The 13885-nt window shown below is 45.0% G+C and overlaps 1 protein-coding gene and 1 pseudogene across 6 annotated transcripts in view; one reads left to right on the top strand and one right to left on the bottom strand.

The window, feature by feature from the left end:
• Nucleotides 1–3940, bottom strand: part of NEK3 (NIMA related kinase 3) — a 31299-nt gene extending 27359 nt beyond the window's left edge. Inside the window, exons 1-3 of one of the 6 annotated variants that reach the window (XM_033177627.1) lie at nt 3809–3861; nt 2749–2829; nt 296–469 (exon numbers count right to left, since the gene is read on the bottom strand). In XM_033177627.1, the coding sequence (XP_033033518.1) occupies nt 296–469; nt 2749–2760 (186 nt within the window). In that variant the 5' untranslated portion in view covers nt 2761–2829; nt 3809–3861. The other 5 variants (XM_033177630.1, XM_033177629.1, XM_033177631.1 and 2 more) reach the window with 5 other exon arrangements.
• A 5819-nt stretch (nt 3941–9759) lies between these two features.
• LOC117063365 lies at nt 9760–13473 on the top strand (annotated as a pseudogene).
• Nucleotides 13474–13885: the final 412 nt, after the last annotated feature.

The following is a 13885-nucleotide window of genomic DNA, read 5'->3' as shown; positions in this document are numbered from 1 at the left end:
ATAACCTCTGCCTCCCAGGTTCGGGTGATTCTCCTGCCTCAGTCTCCCGAATAGCTGGGACTACAGGTGCATGCCACCACACCTGGCTAATTTTTTAAAATTATTTTTACTAGAGACGTGTTTTCCCCATGTTGGCCAGGCTGGCCTCAAACTCCTGACCTCAGGTGATCTACCCGCCTCTGCCTCCCAAAGTGCTGGGATTACAGGTGTGAGCCACCATGCCTGGCCAAAAACTTATTCTTTTATACAAATTGCATGTATACTTTCAAAGTGAGCTAATTTCTTTAGTAGTGACCTTGGGAAGCCTTATTTCTTTCATGGCAAACATCTGATTACTGCTTTCATGCTGAACCAAAAGAGCTCTGCCGAAGGAGCCCTCCCCAATCATTCTCAGGACCATGTAGTCATCCATGCTGGGGCAACCACACAGCTGGGCTCCACTCACGCAGTCACCATGGGCTCTCCCAAACTGCATTCAAAAGCAGAAACATTTGAGAATTAAAGTTACTTTCAAAAAGCAGAAGTTAATTCAAAGTAGCTCTCATAACCATGATAAGAGAAAAGCAACTTATTCCTTTTGAAGGGGATCAGTGTATGCTACCCCAAAATATGCCACTTTCATGTAAGAATTGTTTTGAGCTGAAACCAATTTGCTCTTTGCCCTCCCTTTTTTGTATAAATGCAGGGCATAAATTTTCCTATGTACAGGTAATAAACATCCTTGTGTAAATGTGTCTTCCTTTCCAGTACCAGGAAGAGAGCAACTCTTATCAATGGGGAAGGCGCCAACTTGAGTCCACATAACAAACCTTACTGAATAACCCGTATCTTCTGTTAGCTTCTCCCATATATTTACCTTCCTACAATTTACCCAAGAAGAATTCCCCTACTTTTGTCTAGTTACTTCTCTACAATTTATCACTCTTTGTTAAAATGGCATGTGAGCCCCCTGGTCTAACCACTTTACATTTATGCATAAACCTTTTTTCCTGTTAATGTATCTTTCATCAGTTTATTTTGCAGGGCCCAGCTACTGAACCTAAGAAGGTAGAGAAAAAAATGTTTTTCCTTCCCTATACTACATTCAACAGGTAGACACTGAGCACCAACTGAGTCAGATGTTATGATCTGAACAAATGTCTCATAGTCCCTGCCATCATGGACATCCCATGCAGAGATAACCATAAACCTCAACAAATGTAGGCTATTTAAGCTGAAGCCTGAAGGATGAATGAAACTTGAAGACAAAGAGGAGGAAAACAGTAATCATCGAAGAGGAAAACAGTAATCATCGAAGAGGAAATTGCATATTTAAGAGCTAAAGAAATTACATTCAGTTCAAGAAAATGAAAGAATGTAACAGGCTGCTGAAGCATTTTAACCAAGAACGCAGTATCATCATGTTTGCATATTAGAAAAAACATTCACTCAGATTGCAGATTAAATGGACCAGTGGAGGAGAGGCAGGAAGGCCAGCTCAGAGACACAGGCCAGTTAGGAGGCTCCAACAACAGAAAAGGCAGGAAAATAATGAAATGGAATAGAGTGGAGGCAATGGGGCCAGAAAAAATGGGAAGGAAAGATGTAAGAACAGTTGACAGGATTTGTGGTGGCAGATTTATGGGAGGGCAAGCAGAGAACAGGGCAAGGTTGACTCCCAGGTTTCTGGCATGAACCAGATGGTTTCTGGCACCCCCTGAGAGAGGAAAGGCACAATGGTTGTGTGTGAGGTTTTTGTTTGTGTGATTTTTCTGGCAGTGGGAGTGTTACAGGGGTGGGGCAAAACATATTGGCAGAAGAGACGTGTGTTTCATTTTGGATGTGCTGAACTGGAGGTTACTGGGAGTCAAGAGAGATGTTAAACACACAGTTGTAGTCCTTGACTTCAAGCTCCCATCTGTATTTCCAGGATGAAGCAGCTAGTAGGACTGCTTAGCACATAAGAGAAAATGGATCAAATGTTCCTAACACTTTGCCAGGTACATAGAAGGTCCTGAATAACTGGCAGCTATTATGATTATTAAAACCTTAGAAAAGTGATGCATTCTTTTTCATTGCAGGAAAAACAATGGAATGAATTTACTTGATTTTTCAAAAAGCTTATAGTGTTTGTTTTTTGTTTTTTATTTTGAGACGGAGTTTCGCTCCTGTTGCCCAGGCTGGAGTGCAATGACGTGATCTCGTCTCACCGCAACCTCCACCTCCCAGGTTCAAGCGATTCTCCTGCCTCAGCCTCCCGAGTAGCTGGGATTACAGACATGTGCCACCACACCAGGTTAATTTTGTATTTTTAGTAGAGATGGGGTTTCTTCATGTTGGTCAGGCTGGTCTCGAACTCCCGACCTCAGGTGATCCGCCCACCTTGGCCTCCCAAGTGCTGGGATTACAGGCGTGAGCCACCGCATCCAGCCCTAGGGTTCGTTTTTTAATCATACCACAAAGAATTATAAGGAAGAGAGAGCATGACAGGCAAAGCAAAAATCAAGAATTATAAGGAAGAGAGAGCATGACAGGCAAAGCAAAAATCAAACTAAAACCTCTACCATAGTGACCTGTAAAAATTCCAGTTTGTATTCCTGCTTATCACAGAATTACGAGGAAATCCTAGAAATAATGTCTTCATATAACCAAATCAATCATACACATTGTCTTCGAAACAATGTTTTTCCAAGACTGATGAGGTCTTTGAGAGTACATAGATGTGAAAGAAACAAGTCCTTTACCACTATTCTAACACCTGGTATTTACTCGGTTTAACATGGAAGCCAAGTTTTCCCATGTTCTTATTCTTCGTTTCTTCGGGGCTTTATTCTATGCAATGGAGAGTAACTGAAAAATAAGAGCAACCAGACTTCTTAGCTGAAAACCACATCTGATCTTTTCTGCCCACATTTGCCTCTTACTCAATATTACACTCATATGATCATTACAAGACCTGAATACACTCTGAACATGGCAAAAGGATATCGGCCCCTTCGTATGCCTGCCACAATAATTTTAAAAATCTAATAAAGTGATTTGCAAATACCCAGAGGAGGCATCACAGGTGAGACATGGGCTAAATTCAGAAAGTGCCTGAAACCACCTTTACAGATGTATAAATAATGAGAGAAATCTAACATGACTGACTCATCTTGCTTCTAACCTCACGGGCTAGGTTTTCGTATTGTCGTTTTCTTATTCTAGCACAGAGGCTAGGATAACTACGAGGGATTTCGTGTTAACTTCAAGACAAGGGAAACTGACCCCACCCCCTCCTGGGAACCAACGAAGCCGCTCCGAGTTTCAGACGCTCCTGTGATTTCATCCCCAGCCGGTCAATTGTTTTAGTTTCCCAGCCCCCTGCCGCCAAAATACCATTTAAAATCTTCGCCCCCGATTTCTCTGGGAGACAGGTCTGAGACCCTGTTCTGGTTTGACCAGCCCTGCGCTTATTAACTTCTTTTTAGCTGCAACAGCGTTTCTCATTGGTTCTTTCCGGGCAGCGATCGAGAACCCGTTGGGTCGGGACAGGCGCCCGCGCGGCAATTGCACCACTGCGGAGCCCAGTGGCCGCGCTCACCCGTAAGGGCCCTTTCTCCTGGAAAAGCCGCTCCGCCCTGCCGGCTCCCACGGCGCCGCGCGCCCAGAGCCCAAGGCGGCAAGGGACCCAGACCGCGAGGCGGAAATGAGGGGCGCCGCCGCGCACCTGGGGTGCGTCTCCCCCTCGCTCCCCGTCGCTCCCCGTCGCTCCCACTAGGCTCCGCGCCGCCACCACGCGCCGCGCTCCCCTCTCCAGAGGCGGCCCTCCAGGGCGGGGACCACTCACCCGCTTCCCCGGCAACCCTCGTCCACTCTTGGCTTGGCAATCAGCGGCTTCCGCGGGGCGGGCCCTGCGGGTCGTCTCTCGGGTTGTGGGTGAAGGAAGCCGCCTGAGTCTGGCGGGAGGCGCTGTTTTTGGAGTAGCCGGGCCTACGAAGAGCACGTTTTAAAGCTGTTGTTCCACGTTGCAGTGGAACAATGCTAATAATATTGAGGGAAAGTATCTCCCACTGAGTTCTGTCTGCAGGTTAAGTGAAAGCCTATGTAGATAAATTTCATGGGCACAGCACTCAGTGCTAGCTAGCACTTACTAGCTGTGTGACCTTGGGCAATTGTGGAAGGCAGGGTAATGCCCCGCGTCAGGATGCCCACATCCTACTCCCTGGAACCTGTGCGTTTGTTCTCTTGCTTGGCAAAGGGGATTAAGATTGCAGATAGAATTAAGGTTGCTAATCAGCTGACTTTAAAATGAGAAGATGATCTTGGAGTATGTGGTTAGGCCCAGTGTAATTACAAGGGTTCTCTAAAGTGGAAGGGGGCCCGAAAAGGTCAGAATCAGAAAGCTATTTGAAGGTGGAGGAAGGGGCAAGAGCCAAAGAATGCAGCTGGCCTCAAGAAGCTGGAAAAGGAGCAGGCACAGTGTCTCATGTTTGCAATCCCAGTGCTTTGGGAGGCGGAGGCGGGAGAGGAACCCTCGAGCCCAGGAGTTCGAGATCAGCCTGGGTAACATAGTGATTCCCTCGTCTCTGTGAAAAATTAGCTAGACATGGTGGCGGGTGCTGTGGTCCCAGCTGTTCGGGGGACTGGGGCAGGAGGATCACTAGAGCTGGAGAGGGCCCATGATCCCATCACTGCAGTCCAGCTTTGGTGACAGAGCGAGACCCTGTTGCCAAAAAAAAAAAAAAGGAGGAAAAGCTAGAAGGAAAAAAAAAATTGTTCCCCAGAGCTTCCAGAAGTAACAGTCCAGCTGACATCTTGATTTTTTTTTTTTTTTTTTTTGAAACAGGGTCTTGTTATGTTGCCAGGACTGGTTTTGAGCTCCTGGGCTCAAGCGATCCATCCACCTCAGCTTCCTGAGTGGCTGGGACTCAGGGAAGCACCACCATGCATGCTGAAGCCTTGATTTTAACCCAGTGAGCTGTATTTCTGACCTCCAGAACTGTAAGGTAATAAATTCGTGTGGTTTTAGCCATTTAGTTTGTCACAGTTTGTTACAGAAGCTTTAGGAAACTAATACAGCAGAGTGACTAAATCCCTCTATATAAAAGTATAGAACTTACCTCAGGATTATTGTGAACAATATCTGGTTACGCTTCACTTGTAAGCGCTGAACATGTTCATTATAACGTGTCAACCAGAGTCACAGAGACTGAAATCCAAGTAAATAAGTTTATTGGCAGTCTGAGAATTGCAGTTCAAGGAACACAGATTCCGGAAGCATTTGAATTGTGTCCTGACCAGCTATTTTTGGGTAGGGTTTTTAAAGAAAGAAGTCAGTTCTCACTAGTTCATCCATAACTTTCATAACCCACTATTTTGAAGATAAAGCATTATCATGACAGTTCATTGGTTTCTAGGCAAAAGTCCTTGATGAAGGGGTTTGAGAAAAGTTCTGTCCTCAGCAGAGTCCTTTTCAAAAGTGGCAGCAATTTTGTCTGCAACATCAGCAAGTACATTCTACAGTTTGGCAGTTGTAAAATGGCATTCAGGAACAAAATGACTTTGCTCTGGCCAGCTCCAATTGCCTTCCTTCCACAATGTCAGAGTTAATGTACAACTATTCTGTAGTGTGGTGATGAGAAGGGAAATGCTACAAATCAACATTTGCAACATCTGCACTGCTTTCTTTGTACTCGATACAAAGACTAGTTTCAATTAAAAACAAACAAGGCCAGGCACGGTGGCTCACGCCTGTAATCCCAGCACTTTGGGAGGCAGAGGTAGGCAGATTGCCTGAGGTCAGGAGTTCGTGACCAGCCATGGCCTAGGTGGTGAAACCCTGTCTCTACTAAAAATACAAAAATTAGCCAGACGTGGTGGCTGGCACCTGTAACCCCAACTACTTGGGAGGCGGAGGCACAAGAATCATTTGAACCTGGGAGGTGGAGCTTGCAGTGAACCGAGATCGTGCCACTGCACTCCAGCCTGGGCGACAAAGCGAAACTCCGTCTCAAAAAACAAACAAAAGACAGTACTACCCATACCCATACCTGTACTCTGAATGCTGCTCTTGAGAACTGAGCAACAGACACAGATTTTTATCAGATTACATTTTATAACGGCATCAGGTGAGAAGATGACAAAGGTGCCTAATGCTTTTCTTTCCCACCCAATGTTGGCAGTCATGAAAGGGACTCTTTCCCTTGTTCCATCAGAGTATTAGTTTGCCAGGGCTGCTGTAACAGAGTCCCACAGGCTAAATGAATGGTTTCAACACATTTATTATCTCATACTTGTGGAGGCTAGAGGTCCAAAATAAAGGTGTTGACAGTGTTGTTTCTTCTGAGGGCTGGAAGGAAAAGATCTGTTCCAGGCTTCTATACTTGACTTGTAGATGGCCTTCTTCTCCCTCACATTGCCTTTCCTTTATGTGCTGTCTCTGAATGTAAATTTCCCCTTGTATAAGGACACCAGTCATATCAGATTGAGGGACCACCCTAACCCAGCGTGGCCTCATCTTAACTAATTACATCTGCAACAACCCTGTTTCCAAATAAGATCACATTCTGAGGTACTGCACATTAGGACTCCAGCATGTATTTTGCAGGGGAGGCAATTCAACCTGTAACTCAGTAAGAATAGACTGGTGAGGGTAGGGGAGAAGGGATGGTGAGAGGCCTGGCCCCCTTTTTATGCAGCTGTTGCCAAGCTGTGGATACCTAGCCAGGAGAGCTTCTGGATATATACAGGAATATTTCTGGCAGCAACCAGAAATAAAACACCACTTCTCCTGAGATGACTGGGAGTTTTCATTCTGTATTAACTGCTTTGTAGTCTACAGTTATAGACTTTCTTATACTTTTTAACTTTGGTTTAAGAGCTACAAGATGACTCACTGAATATATTTCCAGGCATTAAAATAGATGATCTGTGACCCTCACCAGGATTGTTATGTTTGGTTTTTGTTTTGTCAAAGGAAAAAAAAAAAAAGAGTAGAGGAAGCCCTACAACAAAAAGCAATTGTTCCTTGCTTTTTATCTCCCCAGCCTCAGTCCCAGTTCCAAAGGGCAACCACTTTGACCTTTGTGATTTTAAATTCTCCTGATCTTCAACTGTATGAATAGGATTAAGCTGCTATTTTGTGACATTGACTCCTGCAAGGACTGATAAAAAGTCAGCTTAATTCACCTCCCTAAGGTGCACATGGTAGTTAACACCACAATTTTTAGTCCTATTGTTCACTTTAGTTAACTTTAATATCCTTAAACTTTTGTTTTTAGTTCTATTAAATATAGACAGCGCCTCTTGGTTCTCCATTTCATGATAGGAGAAACTCCTACTTCCCTTGAACTCCCCACCTCTGTTTCTACCTCCAAATTTCTTTAGAAATGAGGCCTCCCCTCTGTTGCCCAGGCTGGAGTACCTCTGGTGCAAGCATAGCTCATTGCAACCTCAAACCTCTGTACCTCCAAACTTTTCAAAGCTGTACTCTTAGATTTCCACGACTGATAACATTTATAATCCTGTCTGAAACTAAGTCATTTTTTTTTTTTGAGATGGAGTCTCGCTCTGTTGCCAGGCTGGAGTGCAGTGGCACCGTCTCAGTTCACTACAACCTCTGCCTCTGGGGTACAAGCGATTCTCCCGTCTCAGCCTCCTGTGTAGCTGGGACTATAGGCGCACACCACCATGCCCAGATAATTTTTGTATTTCTAATAGAGATGGGGTTTCACCATGTTGACCAGGATGGTCTCGATATCCGCCTGCCTCGGCCTCCCAAAGTGCTGGGATTACAGGCATAAGCCACCACACCTGGCCTAAGTCTTCTATAAGTTGGTTCTAATAGACAATAACCAATAAGCAGCATTAACATTATGAAAATGTTGGTCCACAGCAGAGCCAAGTAGTATGCTGTGATTGATTTTCCTCTGTGTAATCACAATGTCTCAACCCTGTGCTGCTCAGTTTCTCAAAATCATGGTTACTTTGTTGTTGTTGCTTTGCCTAGTACTTTGTTGTTGAAAGAAATCTGTGCCATCTTACCCATTCTATTTTCTTGGAATATTTTTCTTTTGAAAGCCCATTGATGACTCAGTTTAATTCATATTTGTATTATGATTTTCTTGTAGAGTCTTTCAGAAAATAAAATTTCTAGGTGCTTTTCTTATTTTCATTTTCTTTGCCTGAAGTATATCTTCAGGTTCTTCCAACTGTAAGTTCCATGAAATACCTTTGTTTCCTGGATCCTCCATTCTTGCTCAAATATGAACTTGTGGCTTAGTCACCCACAAAACTGACATTCTGGGTCACATCTGCAGCTGCCTGAATCCCATGGCTTCCTCAGGATACTCTGCTGTTTTACTGATGGAAAATAACTGATGCTCTAATAACTCCTCATGAAAAGGTGCCTGGCAGGTAAGCTTTCTGAGTCTTTGCATGTGTAACAATATCTTTATATTGCCCTTGCAAGTAATTTGACTGGGTAGAGGTGTCACAAGTTGAAAATCATTTTCCCCCTGAACTTTCAAGCTATTATTCCACCATTTTTAGTGCAGCTGATGATCAATCTAACGCCAGCATGCCTTGTTTCTTGTAGAAGTTTGTGTTCCCCTTTTTCTGGAAAGCTTTTGAATAGCTGGTCATTCATTGAACAAATTTGATTGAGCTCCTACTCAACAGCAGCCACAAGGGCTAGGACCTAGGGATACAATGGTGAAGATTAGATTATTTCTAATCAAGTTTCTCACATATCCACCAAAGACAATGCTTGAGGCATCTTCCTTTGTCTCAGAGGCAGAGACCAAATTAACTTAACTTTGAAATACAGAGATCTTATTTTATTTATTTATTTTTTGAGACAGTCTTGCTCTGTCACCCAGACTGGAGTAAAGTAGCACAATCTTGGCTCACTGCAACCTCCGCCTCCCAGGTTCAAGCAATTCTCCTGCCTCAACCTCCCAAGTAGTTGGGATTACAGGCGACAGCCACCAAGCCTGGCTGATTTTTGTATGTTTAGTGGAAGCTGGGTTTCACCATGTTGGCCAGGCTGGTCTCGAACTCCTGACCTCCGGTGATCTGCCTGCCTCGGCCTCCCAAAGTGCTGGGATTACAGGCGTAAGCCACCGTGCCCAGCCCAGAGATTTTATTTAGAGCTTCAGAAAAGTGGGCTAGGTAGATAGTGAACATGTTAGATGCTGGTATTAGCTCGCTGCAATATTAATTTAGATGTGTGATAATGGAGAAGAAAATAATTTAACAGAAAATCTTTCTGTTCATAGTGTTTTCCTCTACTTTCCACCCTTCTCACATCTGTTTTGGTCTGACACTGTAGGGCACATCACTGTGAAATCAAAACAACCGAGCATGTACCCTTTGTCCTCAAAGCTTGGCATGCAGGCCTGTGAACTTAGAAAAAGAACAAAGCTTTCTGGTATAATAAACAAAGAAAATGAAGATTAAAAAGTCTGGTTTCCTCTTCCTGGCATCAGCAAATACCAGCTGTCAGAGAGCTCTGAGTAATCTACCCCTCCTATTCCTAAAAGGTAATTAAAACATTGCCAAAAGGAGCTATATTTTGATTTTCAATTAAAATGACACAAATGAACTGGCAATGCAACAAATATGAGAGAAAAATTTTAAATTGTAGTATTTGCATTTGTGATGTTTTCCCCATCTAATTCCACTCTCTCCAATGGTCTCTGAAACATCACCAGCAGGCTGACATCCTGAGAAACTCTAAAAGGAAGAAAGGAAACATAATCTGAAAGGCAGGATGGGTGTGGCAGTTAGAGGGTCACCATGAAAAAGATCAAGGTGGGCCGGGCGCGGTGGCTCAGGCCTGTAATCCCAGCACTTTGGGAGGCCGAGACGGGCGGATCACGAGGTCAGGAGATCGAGACCATCCTGGCTAACAGGGTGAAACCCCGTCTCTACTAAAAAATACAAAAAACTAGCCGGGCGAGTTGGTGGGCGCCTGTAGTCCCAGCTGCTTGGGAGGCTGAGATCCGGCCACTGCACTCCAGCCTGGGCGGCAGAGCGAGACTCCGTCTCAAAAAAAAAAAAAAGAAAAAGATCAAGGGGATACAGATAAGTCATTAGGGTCAAGAGTTGAAGGGAAGTACATGAGATTGCAGACTGCCCATATAACTAATGACAGACTTCTAGTAAAGAACAAGACCTTTAGGTTCTTTTATTTAGCCCCTACTGCCAAACAAAGCAAGTTGCATGACCACTCCTAACATTTCATGAAGCAGAAGGAAGCTTCCTTCCATTGGGAAAAGCTAATAGAGGTGTCTCTTCATAACTTATTACAAAAAAAAATGGGCCAGCTTTCTCCTGATGTTTCTGCTATTACAGAAGATTTGTAGGCCAGGCATGGTGACTCACACCTGTAATCCTAGCACTTTGGGAGGCCAAGGCAGGCAGATCAACTGAGGTCAGGAGTTCAAGACCAGCCTGGCCAACATGGCCAAACTCCATCTCTACTAAAAATACAAAAATTAGTCGAACGTGGTGGTGGGCACCTGTAATTCCAGCTACTCAGGAGGCTGAGGCACAAGAGTTGCTTGAACCCGGAAGGCAGAGGTTGCAGTGAGCCAAGATTGTGCCACTGCACTCCAGCTTGAGTGACAGAGTGAAACCCTGTCTCAAAAAAAAAAAAAAAAAAAAAGACTTGTAAAGTTTGTGATGGCAGTAGAAAGAGCATGATATTTAGAATAATTATCCATGCATGTCCTAGCCAATCCTGTTACTCTCCCTGAACGTCAAATGTCTTGTCTGTGGCCAGGCATGGTGAGGCATGCTTGTAATCCCAGTATTTTGGGAGGCCAAGGTGGGGGGATCACAAGGTCAGGATTTTGAGACCAGCCTGGCCAACACAGTGAAACCCTGTCTCTTCTAAAAATACAAAAATTAGCAGGGCATGATGGTGGGCGCATGTAATCCCAGCTACTTGGGAGGCTGAGGCAGGAGAATCACTTGAACCTGGGAGGCGGAGGTTGCAGTGAGCCAAGATCGCGCCACCGCACTCCAGCATGGATGACAGAGCTAGCCTCTGTTGCAGGGGCGGAGGGGAGTCTGTAAAGTGTAGAAGACTGAAAATGCAAACAAAAGGGATTCTAAATTTCCACAAAGGCTTATTTCCTCTATTTCCTTCTTTAACTCATACTTCTAATTTTAAAAGCTTCACCAGGTGCTGTAGCTGACACCTGTAATCACTACACTTTGGGAGGCCGAAGCGGGTGGATCACAAGGTTAGGAGCTTGAGACTATCCTGGTCAATATGGTGAAACCTCGTCTCTACTAAAAATACAAAAATTAGCCGGGCATGGTGGCATGCGCCTGTAGTCCCAGTTACTTGGGAGGCCAAGGAAGAAGAATTGCTTGAAACCAGAAGGTGGAGGTTGCAGTGAGCTGAAATCGTGCCACTGCACTCCAGCCTGGCAACAGAGACAGTATCAAAAAAAAAAAAAAAAAAAAAAAAAAAAGCTTAAACTGTAAAATTGTAAACTGTTCTACCCGCTTTATATATACCTAAAGTTAATTAATGCATTTTCTTTCTGAACAATATAATAAAGTTATGTTTAAGAACAATATCCATGCACCAGTTCCCCCGCTGAGGTCTCTGCTGCCAGTTTGGTCCAGGAACATGTAATCAGCATCCTGGTCCCAGGTAGTGGCATGGTTAGTACCTACTGCCCATTTCCTCAGAAGACAATACTGTCCTTTCCAAAACAGTTACTATTTATTTGCTCAGAACAGATGGCTCTTCATTTGACTCACTACCTGAACCACCAGCTTCTTACATTATCTTTTTAAAGCAGAATTAATTCATATAATTTTGTCAAGTCACCTGGACTCTAATCTGAAAGTTCTTCTTGAATATCTGCGGTATCACCATTTCTAAGTAGCTCAGCAGTCTAACGGTCATAACTAACTTAATCAGCCAAATATGAAACCTGTTTGTTGCTGCCATTGTAGAGTCAAATTCTTAATGTATTTACATCTGAACTTTTATCAGTTAATTTATAGTAATAAAAAGGCACATGATGTGTTTTGGCAGCAGTTGAGGGAGAAACTGGCAGCAGCGGTAGCAGCAGGATAGGGGGGCACCACGTCCACTCACCCACACTGGCAGCAGAGGTGGCATCCTGAGAAGAGGCAGGCAGTGAGAGACTGCCGCAGTTGGAATGACCAGAGAACCATCAGCAGGGCAGGGCAGCTGTGGGCGTGAACCATCTAGATCCCCAAGGAAGGGAAAAAATGGCATGGGGGAGGTTGGAGATCCAATAACACTAGGAGCAAATCCTCCTCCCATGGCTAACCCTTTTCTTAACATCTCAGATTTACTTTTTTTTTCTTTCAGAGACAGTGTCTTGCTATGTTGCCAGGCTGGAGTATAGGAGCTATTCACAGGCATGATCACAGTGTACACTAGCCTTGAACTCCTGGGCTCAAGTGACTCTCCTGCCTCACCCTACTGAGTAGTTGGAGCTATAGGTATGTGCCACCATGCCTGGCTAGATTTTTTTTCCCCCACTGGCATAAAACCTTCAGGATTAGTTTCAGATAAATTTATGAGTGGTAAACTGAATCCTTCCTTGCTTGTTTAAAAATGTTTTAGGCCAGACGTTCTTCGCCGAGAGTCGTCGGGGTTTCCTGCTTCAACAATGCTTGGATGGAACCCAGCCCTTGTCCCCCATTCCGGCCGGCCGCCCATAGCCAGGCCTTCATCACCTCTTCACCGCGCCCTTGGACCTCCCCAAGGCCTCCGCCGCCGCCCCTGCGCCGTGCAGCCACCGCCGCCACCGCCACCGCCTGTCCTTAGCCTCCGCCATGACGACCGCGTCCACCTCGCAGGTGCGCCGGAACTAACACCAGGGCTCAGAGACTGCCATCAACCGCCAGATCAGCCTGGAGCTCTGCACCTCCAACATTTACCTGTCCATGTCTTGCTACTTCGACAGTGATGATGTGGCCTTGAAGAACTTTGCCAAATGCTTTCTTCACCAATCTCATGAGGAGAGGGAACATGCCGAGACACTGATGAAGCTGCAGAACAACTAGGTGGCCGAATCTTCCTTCAGGATATCAAGAAACCAGACTATGAAGACTGGGGTGGGAGAGCAGGCTGAATGCGATGGAGTGTGCATTACATTTGGAAAAAAATGTGCATCAGTCACTACTGGAACTGCACAAACTGGCCACTGATAAAAATGACCCCCATTTGTGTGACTTCATTGAGACACATTACCTGAATGAGCAGGTGAAAGCCATCAAAGAATTAGGTGACCACGTGACCAACTTGCGCAAGACAGGAGCACCGGAACCTGGCTTGGCAGAGTATCTCTTTGACAAGCACACCCCTGGAGACAGTGATAATGAAAGCTAAGCCTCAGGCTAATTTCCCCATAGCCATGGGGTGACTTCCCTGGTCACCAAGGCAGTGCATGCATGTTCGGATATCCTTTACCTTTGCTATAAGTTGTACCAAAACGTCCACTTAAGTTCTTTGATTTGTACCATTCCTTCAAATAACGAAATTTGGTATCCCCTCCAAAAAAAAAATTTTTTTTAGGCTGGGCGCGATGGCTCACGTCTGTAGTCCCAGCACTTTGGGAGGCCAAGGTGGGCGGATCACCTGAGGTCAGGAGTTCAAGACCAGCCTGGCCAACATGGCGAAACCCCACCTCTACTAAAAATACAAAAATTAGCTGGGCATGGTGGTGGGCACCTGTAATCTCAGCTACTCAAGAGGCTCTCCTGCCTCAGCCCACCCGCCTCGGCCTCCCAAAGTGTTGGGGTTACAGGCGTGAACCACTGCGCCCAGCTGGAAGACAGGGTTTTTAATGGCAGGGGTACCTTTCAGGAAAGTGGAAGTTACAGACAAAATCATAAATCAATACATGGAGGTTATAATTGGTTT

This window comes from Trachypithecus francoisi, unplaced genomic scaffold, assembly GCF_009764315.1.
Source record: "Trachypithecus francoisi isolate TF-2019V2 unplaced genomic scaffold, Tfra_2.0 Lachesis_group18, whole genome shotgun sequence".
Classification (NCBI taxonomy): domain Eukaryota; kingdom Metazoa; phylum Chordata; class Mammalia; order Primates; family Cercopithecidae; genus Trachypithecus; species Trachypithecus francoisi.
Note: the sequence above shows the minus strand (reverse complement) of the source record. Positions and strands in the feature narration are given on the sequence as shown.